Source organism: Lissotriton helveticus, chromosome 3_2 (genome assembly GCF_964261635.1).
Source record: "Lissotriton helveticus chromosome 3_2, aLisHel1.1, whole genome shotgun sequence".
Classification (NCBI taxonomy): domain Eukaryota; kingdom Metazoa; phylum Chordata; class Amphibia; order Caudata; family Salamandridae; genus Lissotriton; species Lissotriton helveticus.
In genome coordinates this window covers 251,894,180-251,915,082 of record NC_136062.1, presented here as the reverse complement: position 1 = coordinate 251,915,082, position 20,903 = coordinate 251,894,180, and the positions used below count along the sequence as shown (strand labels likewise).

Here is a 20,903-nt window from a genome sequence, read left to right as displayed (position 1 = left end):
CCTGATGTGAATTTAGAATTCCACCATCGTGGTTTTGGTAAAATTAGGCTCACTGGTTCAGGGTTATGGCCACTCTGCACAGGAAGCAGTCGTTTAGAGGGTGTAGACCAGGAGCTGCTACTCTGCTAAGGCGGAGGAGCATCACCCGCTGCCTTTCAGCATGGCAAAAAAGGAAGTTATATTAACGAGTTATTTTATTTTTCTCTGCTGGTGTAGTTGAATTGAATTGAATTGAAAAATAATTTATATTGCGCAGAACAATGACCCGCAGGTATCAAGGCGCCTAACAGAAGATCAGAGGAAGATCAAGAAAACTTAGGACCTTAGGCATAGGCTTGCCTAAAAAGAAGGGTTTTTAAGGCAGTGCGGAAGTTCTGAAGGGATGGGAGAGATCTCAGGTCCAAAGGGAGTTCGTTCCACCATTTAGGGGCAAGGGTGGGGAAGGCTCTGCCTCCCCACTTGGCTCTTCTTACACGGGGGGCTGTCAGAAGCAGTTTACCAGAGGAGCGCAAGTTCCTTTGGGGGGCATAGAGGGAGATGATGGATCCTATTCCAGTATCACTCTTTTTAGCGATGGCTCTATAGGTCATACAAAGGACCTTAAAGCGGATTCGATGTTCCATCGGCAGCCAGTGCAATGTTTTCCTTGCTGCAGTGGCCGACGAGCGTCTGGGTAAATCCAGGACAAATCTAGCTATGGCGTTTTGGACTACCTGTAAGCGCTGCAGCTGACCTTTATTAAGTCCAGCATACAGCGCATTACAATAGTCCAAACGCGAGCCGATGAAAGCCACAGCTATTTGTTTTCTTGCCTGGAGAGAGAGATATTTCCTGACCCTCCGCAGAGTATGGATCAGGCCCCAACAGGTGGAAACAGTTCTGCTCACCTGATTGCCTAGGTCGAGGGCGGGATCTATTAACACCCCGAGATTTTTAGCAGAGGAAGTGGGGGAAGGACAAGTTCCAAGGGAGTCAGGCCACCAGTTGGCTGACCAGATGTTTTCTTTCCCCCCAAACACCATCACCTCTGTCTTCTCCCCATTCAGTTTCAGGGAGTTCCGGATCATCCATTGACCAACCGCCTCCATGCAAGATCTAAACTTGGAGGCGATTAGGTCATCGGAACGGGGAAGAGAGACGAGGATTTGAGTGTCGTCTGCGTACGAGACTACCTCCATCCCAAATGATCTTATTAGTTTAGCTAGTGGGGTAACATAGATATTAAAAAGGGTCGGGCTAAGTGCCGACCCTTGAGGAACCCCACATAGCAAAGGATGGGATGGAGATAGAAACTCCCCAAGCTTGACTCTTTGTTCCCTCCCCGTGAGGAAGGAGGTCAAGAGATCCAGAGCTGCGTTCTTCACCCCTACCTCCCTCAGCCGAGATGTAAGTACTGAGGGGGAGAGGGTGTCGAAAGCCGCAGTTAGATCTAGCAGGACCAGGAGAGAGGTCTGGCCCTCATCTACTGAAGTGCGGATCTTATCAAGCACGATGGTGAGGGCTGACTCGGTGCTAAATTCTTTCCTGAATCCGTGCTGGGAGGAGTCTAAACATCCCGAACTTTCGACAAAGGCAGCAAGATGCTTGTTAAGATAAGTTTCAAGCATCTTAGCAGGAGCAGGGAGCAGGGAAATAGGCCGGAAGTTTTTTAGGACCCCCGGATCCAAAGAGGCCTTTTTCAGAAGGGGTCTCACTACCGCCTTCTTCCACTCTGCAGGGAAGACGCCATCTCTAATAGCTAGATTCGTTATCTCTAGCAGCGGTGGTAAAAGGGTTTCCCTACACAGTTTGATGACCTTCAGTGGGCAGGTATCCAAAGGTGAGCCGGACTTAGTCTTGGCTAACAGAAGCTCCAGGTCTTGCAAGGCCAGCGGGGGAAAGGTGTCCAGAGTGCAAGAAGGGGAGAGTTCATTGATGGTCGGACACGTCTCTACGCTAGGCATAGAAGCACTAAGGACGACTCTTTGTTCCTCAAGGGCTAGATGAATGTTCTGTATTTTAGAATGGAAAAAGGAGGCAATCTTATTACAGAGATCCTGCGAAGGGATAACAGGGTCAGGGACCTGCAATCTGACCAGGGAGTCTACAGTTTTAAAAAGTTCCTTCGGGGAGGAGAGCGAGGAAGTCGCGGTCACAAAGTATTCTTGTTTGGCCTGTAAAATTTCAGCCTTGTATTTTTTAACAAGAAGTCGATGAGCTTCCTTATTTTTGAAGTCCCAACTAGCGTGCCATAACCTCTCCTTTCTCCTCACTTCTTGCCTAAGAAGCCTAAGAGATTCGGAGTACCAGGGGGCGGACGGTCTCTTTCTAGCGCGGCTTCGGGATTGTTCTGGGGCAAGATGATTCAGGGCCTCGGTAGTGACCTGTTCGAAGTGGGCGACTGCGGTCTGTACGCTATGTAGGTCAGTATTAGCAAAGCTTGCGGCCCAGGGCGCGAAGGAATTGCTGTTGATATTCCTGAAGTTTCGAGTGGTCTCGATGACATGATTCCCCAATTTACGGGAGTTCACCCGTTGGTGATTAAGAAGGAAATGGACCGCCAAATGGTCGGACCAGGAGAGATGGATCATATCCTTAATAATCAAGCGGGGGTCATTGGAAAAGATGCCATCCAGGGTGTGTCCTGCACGGTGAGTGGCTCCGGTAACACGTTGCGTAAGCCCACAAGATTCAAGGGCCTCATTGAGACAGGAGGTATCAGAGAGGTCATGCCGCTCTAGGTGGTAATTAAAGTCACACATGATGGAAAGGTTATCTTGGCCAAAATGAGGTTCAAGAGATTGAAGAAGATGGTGCGTAAAGTGGGTTCTCGAGCCGGGGGGACGGTAAATTAAAATACCGTTAAAAAAGGGACGTTGCTCTTCCTTAATAGAAAAATAAAGAGCTTGGAAACTATCAGGAAAATCACTCAGAGGTACAGTGTGGCATTGAAGGTGATCTTTATAAAGGATCGCTATCCCCCCTCCAGCTCGTCCCTGTCTATCAAGTCTGGCCAGGCAATAACCGTCCGGGACAGCCTCTATTAGATCTGGGTCGGAGGAGTCCTTAGCCCAGGTTTCAGTCACAAACACTAGGGTGGGCGTTCTGTCCAGTACCATCTCTTTAAACATAACCTTGTTCTTAATAAGGGAGCGGGCATTGACCAAGATGCCCTCTACTTCTACTGTACTAGCAGTAGATGTGATAGGGTGTTCAGTGGTAGGGTAGATGGAAACAGGGTTGGGGGGGTCCTGGCGGGAGATAGCAGCCACAGGAGAGTGGGAGCGAGAGGTCATCAGGTTCATAGGTATGAGAACAGTGTTTTTTACACGGTTTAAGGGCCAACATATCGCGAAGAGAATAGCTACAAGAAGGGGATGACATTTTATCAGAGTACAGGGCCCAGCCGTCCAGCCCGTCCTCAGCGCGGACGGGCGCAGACGGGCTGGACTCTGGCGTGACTCCGGCGGGCATCTGCTGCCGCGTCCGCTGCGCGGAGCCACAGGGTACTCTTTTATAGTGACTAGAGCGCGAGGGCGCGCCTACACTCAAGATGGCCGCCAAACAGCCCTCGCCTCCCCGGGACCAGCTCTCAGCGTCAACACTCAGCTGAGAGCGGCCCAGGAGGTAGAGGAGGTAGGGAACAAAGATTCTGATTAAAATCCGCTTTTTAAAAGCAAGCGCGAGTAAAATGCACGCGTCACTCAGGACGCGATTAAAATGAGCGTTGCCCTCTGCAAATGTATCTCAGACCGAGTAAATAAAGAATAGAGGAGAAGAACCTCCGGCTTCCGCCTCAGAGGGTGAAAAAGGAATCGTTTGGCAGTCCCTGCCTGAGCCCCCTTTATAGTGACTAGAGCGCGAGGGCGCGCCTACACTCAAGATGGCCGCCAAACAGGCCTCGCCTCCCCGGGACCAGCTCTCAGCGTCAACACTCAGCTGAGAGCGGCCCAGGAGGTAGAGGAGGTAGGGAACAAAGATTCTGATTAAAATCCGCTTTTTAAAAGCAAGCGCGAGTAAAATGCACGCGTCACTCAGGACGCGATTAAAATGAGCGTTGCCCTCTGCAAATGTATCTCAGACCGAGTAAATAAAGAATAGAGGAGAAGAACCTCCGGCTTCCGCCTCAGAGGGTGAAAAAGGAATCGTTTGGCAGTCCCTGCCTGAGCCCCCTTTATAGTGACTAGAGCGCGAGGGCGCGCCTACACTCAAGATGGCCACCAAACAGCCCTCGCCTCCCCGGGACCAGCTCTCAGCGTCAACACTCAGCTGAGAGCGGCCCAGGAGGTAGAGGAGGTAGGGAACACAGATTCTGATTAAAATCCGCTTTTTAAAAGCAAGCGCGAGTAAAATGCACGCGTCACTCAGGACGCGATTAAAATGAGCGTTGCCCTCTGCAAATGTATCTCAGACCGAGTAAATAAAGAATAGAGGAGAAGAACCTCCGGCTTCCGCCTCAGAGGGTGAAAAAGGAATCGTTTGGCAGTCCCTGCCTGAGCCCCCTTTATAGTGACTAGAGCGCGAGGGCGCGCCTACACTCAAGATGGCCGCCAAACAGCCCTCGCCTCCCCGGGACCAGCTCTCAGCGTCAACACTCAGCTGAGAGCGGCCCAGGAGGTAGAGGAGGTAGGGAACAAAGATTCTGATTAAAATCCGCTTTTTAAAAGCAAGCGCGAGTAAAATGCACGCGTCACTCAGGACGCGATTAAAATGAGCGTTGCCCTCTGCAAATGTATCTCAGACCGAGTAAATAAAGAATAGAGGAGAAGAACCTCCGGCTTCCGCCTCAGAGGGTGAAAAAGGAATCGTCTATGAGGCGGGGCTAGGCTGCGCAGGGGGAGGGGAGTGGTAGTACCCTCTTAAATGTGCATGAATGTTCTCCACCCAGGCTGCATTACTGCCTGGGTGGAGAACATGCCCAGCCCTCCATTCCCCCATCTGAGCGCCGAACCACGGCACTCAGACCAATCATTACGCTGCAATGCAGCATTGTGATTTGCTATGGGGAGCATATCCCGCTTCTTGTTCCAACAAAAGCCAGGAAGAGGACGGAAGAGAGTTGGTGGTAGGCCGGCAGAAAAGTGTTTATTTTAGTTAGTTTTAACTGCTCGCCAATACTACCACAAAAGAGAGCATTTAGTGTAATCATTTTTGCCTCTGTAAACCTATAAGGGTTACCTGGACTCTTTACACAATGTACCTCTTTTTGATCCACTATATAAAGTCCGTTTCCTACAGAAAGTACACCATCACATCAGTTATCAACATATATCTCCAGATGAGGCTGAGAGAAATGCCACATGGCGACATTGAAGAGCTATTACTGGATAGGAAACGTTTCCGATCCAGTCTAGCAATATTAAGATTCCTGGCGTGAAGAATCTACCATATAGTTGCCAAAGGTAGGTAACTTGTTCTACACCTCCCTTATTACTTACCTTCTATCCTAAAACATGCAACATCTTTAAAATTCTGTACCCTCAATCAAAAAAAAAAACCTTTGACCCATGCCTGGCTGCAATATTTAAGAATCCCCGATCCCTTAACAACCTCAGCAACTCTACTCATTGACTACTTCAAAGTATTCAATAAATATTCTAGAAATCCTAGAGACCGAACCAATCAAACCATCTGTTTCCAGAAAACCTTCTAATTAAAAAAATTACAATGGAAGCACTTGTGCAGCTCAATGCAGACTTACATTGCCGACCCAGCTTAATATGGTTGAATGTGATTACATAAAAAGACAATTTTGTAGAATATCATTACTGAGAGACTTTAAAATAAATGGAATTTACCATTTCATAGAAACCAGTTCGAGGCATATGAGCTGCAGATTGCACACTGTGCATAGATCGCCACCTAGTGTTGGGCCCGGATGTTTGCAGTTTGTTGTTGTCCTGGAAAGTTCTTTGGAAGTCACGAGATAGGTGACTCCTCCTTTGGACCACATTGCGCATGGGCATCGGCTCCATCCCCAGATAGTTTTTTTCCGCCATCAGGCTCGGATGTGTTTCCTGCGCTCCGGTTAGGAACCGAATTTCCTTCGGCGTGCAATCCTCACTCAGTTAGACGGTATTGTTTCGATCGCGCTCCACATCGACGCGATTCTTCACCTTCGAAGTCTTCGATTCCGGTCGTCGATGAAGACCATCGGGCCTACCTAGGCCTTACTTCTGGTTCATGGAAAAACGCCATTCAAGAAGTGTCCTCGATGTGGGTCGAAGTTTCCCCACACCGACCTACATGAGGTGTGCAACCTTTGCCTCTCACCGGAGCACGAGGCTAAAGACTGTTCCGCTTGTGCATCCTTCCGCCCCAAGAAGACTATCCGGGACCAACTAGCTTGAAGAACAATGGCCCGCTCGTCTACTTCGAACCCTTGACGACATCTTAGAAGAGGGCGTCGATGCGCCAGAACGCCAGCACGCCGAAGACTCAGACGTCGAGGAAGTCACTCCAGCTCAACGGGTCGTAAGTAAGAACATCGACCCCAACCCTTCCTCGACACCATCTTAAAAGGCTTCGGGCACTCCCTCAACATCGGGCCCGGGTGCACACCGAGAGACTGCTTCCCACGCCCCGCCTTCGGGCCCGGCAAAGAAGCCCATTAAGCCTTCAGGCAGCTCTGGCTCGAGCCAGCCTATCCACGGTGCCGATCCTACACCAAAGAAAAAGCCATCTTCGTCAACCACGCCGACCGTTGCTCCTACACCGAAGCACACAGCACCGAAGACTGGCAGCGGCTCATCAATCCCGAAACCGCATTCGGACCAACTAAAAAAACGCCTAAAGCTCCAGATTAACACGCTTCGGAACCGAAAAAACACCCGGAACCGAAGAAACAGGTTCCGGTAAAGGACACTTCAAAAGGGCACTCTTCTAAACCGAAATCAGCTACCGACTCGGTGCCGAAAAAACCTACGGAGCCGAAAACCTCGAAACTGAAGGATCTGCCCTGTTCAGAGGAACTTTTCACACCTGATCCTAACCAAAAAACTCTTGTAAAGGATCCTAAGACCGGTCAATTGACTCAGTTCCAGAAAGAGACCACTTGATGCGCCAGCACCTCCTCCTCCTCCAAAGAAGAGAGACATTGCAGCCTCTCCATTAAGTGTGCCTTCTCCTCCACCTCCCCATACTGGTCCCCCTCCTACACCTACTCCACCTCACCATTCACCTACACCATCCCCTGATCCTCAAGATGATGTAGACACAGACTCTGATGACACAGATGGAGATGCACATGACCCAACAGGGACCAATAGTCCCCCTCAGTCACCTAATCCATGGGATGATTACAACACCCCTGATGTGCCTTATGTCCCACAAGACGAGATATACCCTTCCAGACCATCCCCACCAGAGGACACTATAGGTTTTAACCTACTAGTCCAAAGAGCTGCCCAATATCATGGGGTGGACTTACATACAGATGCGGTGGAGGAAGATTTCCTACGACACTTTTGATAACACACAAAGGTCTACTGCCATTTTCCCAATGCTTAAGGGTGTAATCAAACATGCAACAGAGGTTTTTAAAGACCCCGTCAGGGCTAAGGTCCTCAATCCTCGAATTGAGAAAAAATATAAAGCTGCCCCTACAGATCCAGTCTATATTAAAGATCCAGCACTATTAAACTCTTTAGTAGTGTCTAATGCACGTAAACGTGCTAATTCTCAGACATCAGGTGAGGCCTCACCACCAGACAAGGAATCTAAGCTACTTCATGCCTCAGGCAAAAGAGCAGCTAATATCTGGCGCATCGCCATCACCCAAGCGTTGCTAGGCAGATAGGACAGAGCTCATTATGATGAACTAGAGTCCATAATGCAGCATCTACCTGACAAATACAAAAATAGGGCCAATGAACTGATACAGGAAGGTACAAATATTACCAACACTTCCATTCGCTGTGCCCTAGATGTGGCAGATACCGCCTCAAGAGCAATTAATACCATCACCTTCCTACATAGACATGCTTGGCTACGTATCTCAGGTTTTAAACCTGAGGTACAAAAACTCCATCCTTAATCAGCCATTTGATGAGACCCATTTATTCGGCCCAAATGTTGACGTGTCTTTTAGAAAAGATGAAAAAAGACAATGATACAGCAAAATCTATGGGAGCCTTGCAACAGCAAGCTCCCAGACATTCTTTTTGTCGCTCATCATACAGAGGCAACACTAGAGGCTACTCCTCCGAAAATCCCTCCACCTCTTACAAAACCCCTAGCCAATCCACATCCACATTCACTAAGGGCTACCATAGAGGGGGTTACAGGGATAACAACAACAAAGACAGAGGCAAAACCAACAACTCCCGCTCTGCCTCTACCCCTACCCAATGACTTTCCTCCCCCCCACCTCCCCCCCCAACATTCCACTCCTGTGGTGGGGGGGGGGGGGGACACTGCAGCAATGCCTTCCTGCCTGGACCAACATCACATCTGACAGGTGGGTGCGACAAATTATTCAATCAGGTTACTGTCTAGAACTAACATCAACCCCCAAACATATCACCCAAACAGCGTCCAATGTCACAAAAACATCTAGCACTGTTAAAGCAAGAGGTAGAATCCCTCATGCAGCAAGTCCTCTCGCTTCTGTCGCAAAACAACTTCCTTGCTACTTTAGATCTCAAGGACGCATACTTTAACATTCCTATTCACAAGGCTCACAGGAAGTATCTCAGATTTGTAATAGACGGACAGCACTATCAATTTAAAGTACTCCCATTCGGAGTCACAACAGCACCAAGAGTATTCACCAAGTGCTTAGCAGTGGTGGCAGCGCATTTACGAAGACAACACATCCATGTCTTCCCGTACCTCGACGACTGGCTCATAAAAGCCAGCTCATACAACCAATGTGTGGAACACACTCATGCCACAATAAAACTGCTTCACGACTTGGGGTTCACAATAAACCACGCCAAGTCCCATCTACAACCATCCAAAGTACAACAGTACCTCGGTGCCACATTAAACACCTCAAAAGCGCTTGCCTATCCCACTCCAGCAAGGATAGCCAGCATACAAACTCTTCTAACAAGGTTTCAGCTACAACACTTCCTTAGAGCAAGAGTGTTCATGCAATTCATAGGGATGATGGCCTCTTGCATTTTCATAGTGCCCCATGCAAGACTTCAAATGCGTCTGCTACAAGAATGCTTATCACATCAGTGGCTCAAGGTCAATTGACAGACCTAGTGTTGGTAGACGGTCGGACTCCTCGCTCTCTGCAGTGGTGGAACACCAAAAACCTTTCGAAGGGATGACCGTTCCTAGAGCCAGTTCTTCAGATAATCTTAACTGCGGATGCAGCGCTCTCCGGCTGGGGAGCCCACCTACTGCAACACACCATGCAAGGCAGGTGGACACCACAGCAAAAGTTACACCACATCAGTCATCTGGAGTTACTAGCAATATTCCTAGCACGAAAAGCTTTCCAAAAGCAGGTATCAAACAAAGCTGTGTTAGTTCGCACAGACAACATGACAGCCATGTATTACATAAAGAAGCAGGGAGGCACACACTCCATGCAACTATCTCAACTAGCACAGGACATATGGCGGTGGGCTATACCTCAAAACATATTCCTTCTAGCCCAGCATGTTCAAGGAGTACAAAATACCATAGCAGATCTGTTAAGTAGACAAACACAACAGACCCACGAGTGGGAACTTCATATGCAAGTTCTTCAGCCATTCTTTCAGATGTGGGGACAACCTCAGATAGACCTATTTGCCACCCACGGAAACGCCAAATGCCCAAGCTTCACTGCCAGATATCCACACCCACTGTCCAAAGGCAATGCGATATGGATGAACTGGTCAAACAGATTTGCGTACGCTTTTCCACCTCTACCACACATGCCACTAGTAGTACGCAAACTACAGCAGCATTCTAGGACCCTCATCCGAGTTGTTCCAACGTGGGCCAGCCAGCCGTGGTACACCACACTGCTACAACTGTCGGTAGTACCGCACCTAAAATTACACCTGTCTACACACCTCTTAACGCAGAACCGTGCAGAGATCAGACACCCGGACCCAGCTCAGTTCAACCTTGCGATCTGGCTCCTGAAATCCTAGAATTTGGATATTTGAACCTTCCTCCAGACTGCATGAATGTCATAAAAGAGTCTAGACGTCCAACCACTAGGGCATGTTATGCAGCCAAGTAGAAACGATTTGTAATATATTGTCACAACAACAATATTAATCCTCTAGATGTGTCTATTCAACACATCATTGGATACATACTGCATCTCCAAAGATGCAACTTAGCCTATACATCTATTATACTACATCTTGCTGCAAGAGCAGCATATCTGCAAAACAGACAACATCTATCTCTATTCAGAGTGCCTGACATTAAAGCCTTTATGGAAACCCTTAAAAGAATAATTCCTCCCAGAGTACCACCTTCACCTCTGTGGAATTTAAACGTTATTCTCACACGGTTAATGGGGCCTCCCTTCGAACCCTTACACAAATGTGAACTACAATTTTTAACATGGAAAGTTGCGTTCCTAGTAACTATTACCTCTCTGCGGAGTGTTGGTGAACTACAAGCACTAACCATTCAAGAACCCTTTTTGCAAATACATCAAAATAAGGTAGTTCTGTGTACCAATCCAAAATTCTTACCCAAAGTCATTTCTTCCTTCCATCTCAATCGTCCTGTGGAACTGCCCATTTCCTTCTCGAAACCACAGACAGTACCAGAAAGAGCTCTTAACACATTAGATGTCAAAAGAGCATTGCTATACTACATAGAGAGGACACAACCCTTTCGTAAGACAAAACAACTTTTTGTGTCTTTCTCACCACCACATAAAGGTAATCCCATTTCAAAATCTGGGATAGCTAGATGGATTGTCAAATGCATACAGATTTGTTACCACTAAGCTAAACGTACGTTATCTGTTCCTCCTAAAGCCCACTCTACAAGGAAAATAGGGGCTTCAATGGCATTTTTAGGGAGCATTCCCCTAGATGAGATCTGCAGAGCAGCTACATGGTCTACACCGCACACATTCACAAAACACTATTGTGTAGATGTGCAAACCAAGCAACAAGCTAATGTGGGCCAGGCTGTTCTCAAAACGTTATTCCATACTACCGCAACAGATAGGGGTGGTCGCCGCTACGGATGGGGACTGCTATACAATCTATGCACAGTGTGCAATCTGCAACTCATATGCCTCGAACGGAAAATACTACTTACCAGTATGCATCTGTTCTTGGCATGTAGAGCTGCAGTGTTGCACACGCCCACCCGCCTCCCCGGCTACCCTGGTCTGTTCCAGTATTATCTTAATTAGATGCAAATTACATGACATCCTTTCTTTTCTTGCAAAGCTCCATTATTTCCCTAATGGCGCAAAACAATCTGGGGATGGAGCCGATGCCCATGCGCAATGTGGTCCAAAGAAGGAGTCACCTATCTCATGACTTCCAAAGAACTTTTCAGGACAACAAACTGCAAACATCAGGGCCCAACACTAGGTGGTGATCTATGCACAGTGTGCAACTCTACATGCCTAGAACAGATGCATACTGGTAAGTAGCATTTTCCTTTCATGGAATGTCTTTTTGATCAAAATTGGCATGTGCTTGCTTATTAATTTTAATGTGGAAAGGCACTGGTTGCAGACCTTACTTTCAGAAAGTTTTGTTTTTATTTCAGTGCTTTTCTTCATCATATATTATTTCTGATTTATACCACTTGCATTGTCAAACAGTCACTTTAGATGCTTTAAATTTGCTGACCCCCTCATCACCATCAATTGGGATAGGATGTAGCCTTCTGGCTAGAACGATTGACGTCGAAGCTGGGGAACCGAGTTCGAGTCTCGGCAACGACGCTCAACATCCTGTGATTCTGGCCAAATCACTTAATCTCCCCTTGCATAACAAAAATGAATGTGTAACGAAACTGGTGCTATGTAAAGCGCTCTGATAGCCAGTATCTTATTTATTTATTTATTTTTTAATCTTATAAAGGGCATGGCTACCCCCAACGGCGGTGTCCCAGCGCTGCGGACAACAGGCAACCAGAGGGGTTCAGCATGGCCTAGATAATGGAGAACAGCCAGGTTTTAAGTGTTTACTCCGTAACAACGATTCTGATGTAGTGCGCCTAAGGTCTAAAGGGCGGCCATTCCAGTACTTTGCAGTGGTCACAGCAAAGGCACGACCCCCCATTCTAGAACGGCGAAAGCGAGGGGCACAGAGAAGGCGAAGGTGGTTTGATCAGAGGGCTTGCGAAGAGTGGACAGGTTTGAGCCTATGTCTCAAGTAGGCAGGACCCAGGCCATTAAGGGCCCTGAAGGCAATAACCAGAGCTTTAAATTGTATGCGATAGGTCACAGGTAGCCAGTGCAGCTTAGCCAGATACGGTGAGATGTAGTGGCGATATGGGATGTTACCGATCAGCCTAGCAGCAGCATTCTGCACAATCTGCAACCGTTTAATCAGGTAAGCTGGGGCTCCTACATACAAACTGTTGGCATAGTCCAAATGGGAAGTGATTAAGGCATGAACAACGGTCCTCCAGAATCAAGCGGGAAGAAAGGAAAGATTTTCTTGATCATGCGAAGTTTGCCGAAACAAGCTGCGGTAACTTTGTTAATTCGGGTTTTGCAAGACAGGGCAGCCTTCCAATGATCTAAACCTAGATTAATCCAAATTCAACTTGTGTCTCTCTTCCTCTATTGATCTAGTTGCCCCATGCTACCACTGTATGTAGTTTGCACTATATAAAAGTCTAAAAAAAGAAAAAAAGGAACCCTGCCCCCTAAAATACTCATCACAACTAAATTAGACCCATCACTGAACCCTAAAGGCCATTTCTACCCTTACACTCCACCTATCGCTGAACTGTAAACCCCTCACCACACCAAAACTCCACTCATTCTTGAACCCTAAAACACCCTTTCTACGCCTTAACCCCACTCATCCCTGACCCCTCAAAATCTGTCGCTGGACTTCTGCTTTCACCAAACAAATCATATCTGATCCCTTTGATTGAAAAGAGGGCTCGAATGTGATATTATTTTTCTGTAACTGGTTGTTTACATGTATTCGAAACCCTGCTTTTTGTTATTTTGTTTTGTCATTTCTGTGTTTTGTTGGTTCCTTTCATGTGGGATTCCCCACAATAGCTGCATTTATATGGATAAAATACAGACTTGATATTCCTCTGCTACACCAGTGTTGTCTTCCTTATGGTGTTCTTCTCTTTCAGCATTCTACTAAGGGTACATTTTGCCATTGGGCCTACAATTTATAAACTACACATGTTTACGAGAGCCGTTGCTTTTTTGATTTTTAAACTTTCTAAAAATTGCATTTTCAGAATTGTGACTTTAAAGACCTCTTTAATGGTAAAGTTGGAGTTTAATCACAAATACTTTTAGTGTAAACATGACATTTCTACCTATTACCAATCAAAAGAAATCACTTATTAAATGTAATACGGTAACCCAATATTATCCTATGAGGAAGATGGGCATTGCACTAGTGGAAAACAAATTTGAGAGGTTTTCACTACCGGGACATGTCAAACTTTTTAAATACAATGCACCCTGCACTATGGGCTTCTTTAGTCCTGTCCTAGGATTGACATATGTGTATTAGACATGAAGATTGAGGCCTGATGATGAAAAGTTCATTTTGTCAGGTCGAAGTAGTTTAAAAGTGCATACAGGCTGCAGTGGCAGACTTGAGACATGTTCAAAAAGGATACTTAAATGGATGGCATTAAAGTGCTGCAGACCCACTAGTAGCTTTTTATTTACAGGCTGTGGATATATGTAGTGCCACTTTACTAGGGACTTGCAAGTAAATGAAATGGGCCAATTGGGTGTAAGCCACTTTCACCATAATTAAATGCGAGAGCACAAGCACTTTAGCACTGTTTAGCAGTCGTTAAGTGCCAACAAAACTGTATTCAGAAAACAGGAGGGATTAAGGCAAATAACTTGGGGGTTACCCTGCAAAAAGTGCCTGGTCCAACACAGCTATACACTTTGTGGTCTAATACTGCCTAGAACATATTGCCAGCCCTCCTCTTGGTCATATTGTTATTTCTGTGTTCTCTATAGGACCCCCACTCACCATATAGTTGTATGTACAGGTCTTCATGTTCAAGCATAAAGTTCTGCAGATTACTTTTTATGTTGGCAGCAGCATCATGGAGGTAGGCTCGCTGTACATCAAATAAAATAAATTATAAAAATGCAATAAACTCCATTATTCAACTTTGCCAAGAATTCACGATCACCACTAACATCATTTAAACACTTACAGGAACAGATGTGTGGCCCATAAGGGTTAAGTGGGGTTTATTTGAGAAGTGAATATTTCGAATGTGAACATGTCTTAATCAGTAGCATCTTTGGGAATTATATTAAGAAGTGATAGTTTGAAGTAATGCGCTTAAATGTGGGTGGTACTTAAATGACAAAACTCAATGCCTAGTAATCTTTCGACATGCTTGTTTAGAGTTTTTCTAGATGGAGATGCCTCATAAGTGAGCATGTTCACCAGTGGCAAAGAGCCTCATTGTTTCTTGGTGGCCTCTGAAACTTGAAGGCAGTATGCCTTTCCACAGTCACCTTTGGCTAACATACTTTATTTGCTTCTTCCTCTTTTCCCTATAGGGGTGCTGTTTGCCCAGAAACCAGTTCAACTGATTGCAGGATCCAACAGCCAGAGCCACAGCAGCAGCAGCAGCTCGCACAGTCCTACATCCTCAAGGGGTACACCGGGGGCTGAGCCCTCCACCAGCTGGTCCCTCTGACGGTGAAGACTGAAGATGGACTCCCCCTCTGAAGGACAGGCATGGAGTCCTCAAGGCGTTATACAATTACCTCATCTCCAGAAAGTCAGGGAAGAAACCAGGATTACCTCATGTCCAGGAACCGACAAACGACGGTGACCCCGGAAGCATTCTTGGCACTTCCTTTGGGTTATTTGCCCATTCTCCTTTACAAAACTTTTAAGTCCCATTGACCAAGTGCAGAGTGCATTTCACTCTAATGGACTTTATTGTACAGTATTCAGCCACTTCCTTCGCTTCCTTAGATAGGAAGTGATCCAGTGGAAGTGATGTGATTTTTTGGGATTTTCAGGTCACTTGGATAAATACTCAATTATCCTGTATAAGAATGTCAACGGTATGCAAGGAGCATCACCTCTTATGAGCCACACCCCTCTCCCTTTATGGCCTCCCTCATCAAAAAGGCCACTGCTTGCACCCTGCTTCATGACTACTTAACTTGATGGTAAAGTTATTTGTTGAACTTTATTATCACATTACAGAGCAAGTGCAAAGAAAAAGGAGAGGAGATGTAGTTTTAGACCTTGGAGATCCATGAAGGACCTGCAGAGTTCGGGGTCACCAATGTTGGACCTCCAATTCCTCCCGTCGCTGTGAATTTCATTAGTGGAGTGTCTTGTTTAATCAAGTCTCCCCAACTCCAACCTCATGGGTTGGGCAGTCTACTTTTGCTGGGCATGCAGAGAGGATTGAGGGTAGTTACCATGGAAAGGACCTGTTACCCTGTTATTTCCTACATATGTCAGTTGAAGGGAACACACGTCCTTGCTGTATTATGATTGCTACTTTGCAGGAACACTCAGAACTTCTATCAGACCCGATTATTGTTGGGTTGATCCATTGCATAAATTGTTCTTGTGGATCAGCCTTGAAAGGGCCTTTAGTGTCCTTGCAGAATATATGCCGTAATACAGCATGGCGTCAGGGAAAGCGTACTGATGTTCCTACAGCTTGAGTAAAGACAATCCAGGCACCTCAGGGCATTTCAGAGGTTTTATTTTGTTTTGATTGATTATATATATAATAATTTCTTTTGTAAGTCATGTATGTTTTATGATGATGATTTTGGAGAGATCTCTAAACAGAGTTGTTCCTCTTCAGACGGGTTACATTTTTCTGGAGCTGAGATTTCGTTTGTTGTTGTAATGGAAGGTTTTGTGTACAATGGTGGAGGAGAGTGGGAGGTGCAGGAGTATTACCAGAAGTAGATAGCGTAATACCTATTTAAGTTTTTTGGACTTGTGTGTTCTTTTGCCATCCTGATGCTAGAGATATTCAAGTTAAATTCTCAAATTGATGCTGCTCAAAATTCACACCTCTTTATACCCAGTGAATTATGCTAGAGCTGCAGTGTCTTGAGATTTATTTCTTCTTCAACGTGAAAGAAGTCTCTTGGAATGTGTATATTCACTGGGTCAGACATATCCAGCTTGGTGAAAAAAAGATTGCACAAAATAGTACAAAGCTGTAATGTAGAGTGTAGGCATTTCCCTTCCACCCTACTAAAAGGGCATTCTAGGTGAGTTTTGAGGTGTCAAGGAATGTCCGTTAAACAGCAAGTGATATTTGCTGTTCTCTGCATAGGCTGGAAGCCACGTCAAATGCCACAGACGGATTGCATGTGTAGTGGCATACGCATATCTTCTGACAATAATATGGATGGCACAGCTGACCATAATACCTCTAAAGAAATATACCTCAAACTTCATTCACGTTTACATCGAGGATGTAATTACAGATTTTGAAAACCTTTTATAAACATACATATATATATATATATATCTATATTTGTGTGCGTGTGTTTGCTGAAGTTCTTGTTTTTTATAGTAGCACCAAAGAAATTGAAGACAGGGCCGTCCTTATTCTAAATTTCACTTTAGCTGTGGCATTATATATATATGTGTATATATATATATATAATCAACTTTCCCATATTTACCACCATTTTGAGTTGTTGCAACCTATTGGTAGGACAGGAAATTGCTTCTCAAAGCTGTTTAAACCAAAGACATTGTCCTGCTAGACTAATGAGCCTGCCCCTTCATTATGCTAGCCTGGTCTTCTCCTGTTGATAGGGTAGCTAACACACCTTTCTCAAATCTGTTCTCTAAGTGGTGTGGCGAGCATTTGTAGTCCAGTCTTTATGATTATTTATTTTGGGTGTGAGGGCAATCTCTTCTGCATCAGATCTCAACCCTCATTTAGAACTATTGAAAAGAAGGGATGCATGCAATTAGTAAATTTCAAGCTGTGCCATGTCTACACCTGTGGTGTCTGAAAAGATCAATCCTACATCAACTCCCAAGGAACTCGCTAGCTGATTAGTTCATAGGTAGATGTTTTTGTCAGACTAGCAACCCGTGCATTATGAGAATATCTGACTAATGTTGAAGAGCCAAACAAAGTTAATAGGGAGTATTGCACCCATTCAACACCCAATCATAACCCTTTCTCCTGTCTTCCAAGGAGTTGGGACAGGTGTCCGGCCTAATGGAGCCAGACAACTCAACAATCCAGGAAAACATGGTGAAAGCAGCAGGTTCCTCAATGTCCATCTGCTGTACTCTCTATTCCCTGGCCAGGTCATTAACTGCTTTCACTGTAGTTGGTGCCATCGTTCTGCTAGTACTACCGTGGCAAACTAAAAGACTTGCTAAGAAGGTCCTAGCAGAGGTACCCATGTGTTTCTCTTCCATTTTGTGAGATTTTATTACTGGCTCGGACTGCGAACTCTTAACCGCTTGAGTGCTGAAGTAACAAATTGTTTTCATTTAATCTTTCTAGGGCTGATCGTTACATGATCGTAAATACGCTTTTGATATACATGGGCCACACAGCTAGTAGAACATTTTCCACACTCTTTATTTACTGGATATTTACATATGGCTTTAGCCTTTGAATTAGATCACCTCTCCATAACGAATGATCAGTTGTGGACACAGACCTAACAAGGTGCAGTAGATCTATAGTAAGTGGGAGCTCAGCAATGTGCTGTCCACAACATTTTTTGACACCATGTTGAATACCAGAGATCCAGATGCCCTGAAAGAGGGGACATGGGATTTCAAATAGGCACTCCATTAGGGAACCATGCGTGCAAAGATTTCTGGACCCGTTTTCATCCCTACAGTAATATATAAGGTTCTGCAAAGACATCTCCTCGATTTTAACTTTCTTTGTATGACTCAACAGTTTTATTCTCAATTTTCCAAGAATTCGAAATAAAGGACCTTGGGCCCTCCAGAGGATTAACTTCCATGGCACTAGGGCGTCTAATCTGATGCTAGTTTCATTGCTTTTTCTAACCGATTTGGTTGAATCTTTCCAAGTAGATCTCATGTCGTAACCTATACTTTTTTTCCTCTGGTTCCTTATCTGTTCTCAGTTTTTTGTATGAGAAGGTAGCCATACGAAAGAAAAAATCTAACTATGACAGTGCATTGAAAGAAATGAGTCGACAGCATATATCCAGGAAGACGGTGGCCCGCTCCTAAACTGTACAGAAAAATCAGCTTGCACAGTGCTGTTTTACAGGTTTTGGTTTAAACAGTTTTACGAAACAGTTTTTTGTACGATATAGCATGGCAGCAGTCCTCCATGGTTGCGAAAAGGATAGAGCTGATGTGTAAAGTGGTTGCCACAAAAATGAAATTTCTGTAATAGGCACTGTTAGTGGCACTGTTCCAGCCTTCATTTCTCCTCCGGATCCGTGAAAGCATGGTTTCCAGTTATAAATAATTAAAATGGCGTTTCAGGGATGTAGCTACTCGCGCCTACTACCCCCTGTAGATTAGTTCCTTGCTGCTGATATTTAGCCAGTAGCATCATCACTTCTTGCTGTCTTTTTATGCTCCTAACTTCGTCTATGGGACCTGACTTGTCAGTGAGCGGTTCCAATGTTTGGTTTGGCGAATGAGCTGCCCACATAGTCTACTAAAGATATTTAATATATTTTTACAGTTACCTTTTATATTTGTCCTATTAGGCCCATCGGTCAAAGCCAGTTGCAGGCTGATGTTTCAGTTTCCACTCCCAAAACAATATATTCTTTCTAAAGAGCGAAATGTATGCCTGCTGTGTCACTAGATTCTCCATATTGTGTCTTTGCTTTAAAATAAATGATAAATGCATTCTTCAGATGAGATTTAGGAATCAGTTGCCTCTGCTATAGCTTTTTCTGCTTATTCTCTACCGTTTTAATGCCAGACTTGCCTACCCAATTCACTTAACATAAGGTTGGCATGTTGCGGTCTTGGAGAGGGAATTGGTTGCTCTTTTTGTTAGTAACCTATATAAACTGCTTTCTTGAGGCATGACAAATGTAGAGTGCAACACATACTATGCCAAAGCCATGCATCGGTAGAAGAATTAGGTCTAGTGTCTTATAGTTAACTACAATAATCTGCCCACTTTAACTTCAAAACGCTGCCATTTATGCTGTTAGGAAACGTTTAATTTGCCCATGGGCATAAAACTTGGCTTAGTGTTGAGGAGGTGTAGAAGTGATTTGTAATGTGTCTGGATCTAAAATTGTGAAAGTTGGCATCTGTGAGAAGCTTTTGCGAGCACTTTCCTTTCCAAAATTCAGCAAAATTCAATGAACTTACTTGGCGTCACCTTAAGTTACTTGAGTGGCCAACGTAAAAGGCCGCTGTTAACTTGATTAAACAAGAGCTTTTTCTGTATGAGTGGTAGAGTTATTTTCTTATGATGTTGGAAATGTTATTTCCTTACCACAGACTTATTATGATGTCAGGATGTACCTGTAATAATACAATTACAACACTGTTGTAATAACTTGCAAGTGACTAGTGTTCACCCCGGATTTGCCTGTCATGTGCTGCTATTATATCTCCACTCACCCCTTCTAAGCGACCTCATCTGCCGGATGTGTATCTGCACAAATAGCAAAGTATCCATAAAAAGGAGCAGTCAAGCATGTTGGTATCTGCCAGGGTGGCTTCCCGGAGTGTGAAGATGTGCATTTCTAGGCAGAACAATGGATAAGGAAGAGAAAGGCTCGACATAATGAGGCAGTAAAGCAGATAGAGGGCACACAGGACTTGGCAACCGAGAGGTGGAGAACTGCAGAAGGGTAGCACAGGAGACAAAGTACGGAAAAGCAGAGCAACATAAGGTGGCACATGGCGAACCAGCCACCATTCTGGGCCACTCGTTATATAATGAAATAATGTATTCCCCAACTGGTTACACTTTAAGGATATTACAGATCACTAAGGGTTGCATGACCTTATAAAGAAACTTGCCCTTTGCCTTGCGTCTCTCTATAGTCTGGGAACTCCTTGGTGACTTGGAGTATCTTTATAATGTACAGGTGGGGGTATATTCACCCATAATTGATAAAGCGTTAGAATTTAACATGAGTTTGGATGACTGTGCTAGGGCTCTCTGGAAAAAAAAAAAAAAAAAAAAGCGCTCTGCTGTGCAGGTTGTCTTTGAGATGAAGAACTGTCATCCTTGCACTGAAGTCGAATGAAGTGTTGGTGTTGGGAGTGGAGAAGGCATATGTAAATTCATTCATGTGTTTCCCTTTTTCAATGATGTGTAATACTACTTCTTTCACTTATATAGCCACCCGATCTTCGCGTGGCCTCATCTGTTATACCTCCTTAGGTGCTTCTAGTCAAGGAAACCTTTTAGCCTAGATTCCTGTGTATGGTACTTATCAGTGGTGTGTAATTGTGGCAGTATCCGCTCATTTCTCATTTTCACTACACATACAACCACTGCTGCTGTAAACCCCTTCAACCCCCTGATGATTTAGTGAGCACTTGATCTTGTCTAATTTCTAATTGATATTCTTTACTCTATGCTTCTCTTCTGCTCCCAACCACTCTGGCCTGTCCTAACTCAACCATTGACAACGAGATGGGCAATTAAAACCAATCCATTTGCATGAAAATGCACAATTGCAATTCACATATATTGTTCAAATTGTTTCATTTAAATTAAGTATGTTCTGTAATTTTATGGATGCACAGTGATCAATACGGTCATGTTTTAGACATTCACACTATACTTGCTTCCTACTTTGTCAGTGCGCTTTTAGA

General features: G+C 44.9%; 1 protein-coding gene across 2 annotated transcripts in view; it reads left to right on the top strand.

Annotated features, from left to right (window-relative positions):
- The window catches only part of ARID3B (AT-rich interaction domain 3B), a 465,486-nt gene extending 448,462 nt beyond the window's left edge, over positions 1-17,024 (top strand). For both annotated transcript variants that reach the window (XM_078685148.1, XM_078685146.1), the window contains exon 9: positions 14,654-17,024. In XM_078685148.1, coding sequence (XP_078541274.1) covers positions 14,654-14,793 — 140 coding nt within the window. In that variant the 3' untranslated portion in view covers positions 14,794-17,024. The remainder of the gene's footprint in view (positions 1-14,653) is intronic.
- The last annotated feature ends 3,879 nt before the right edge of the window (positions 17,025-20,903 follow it).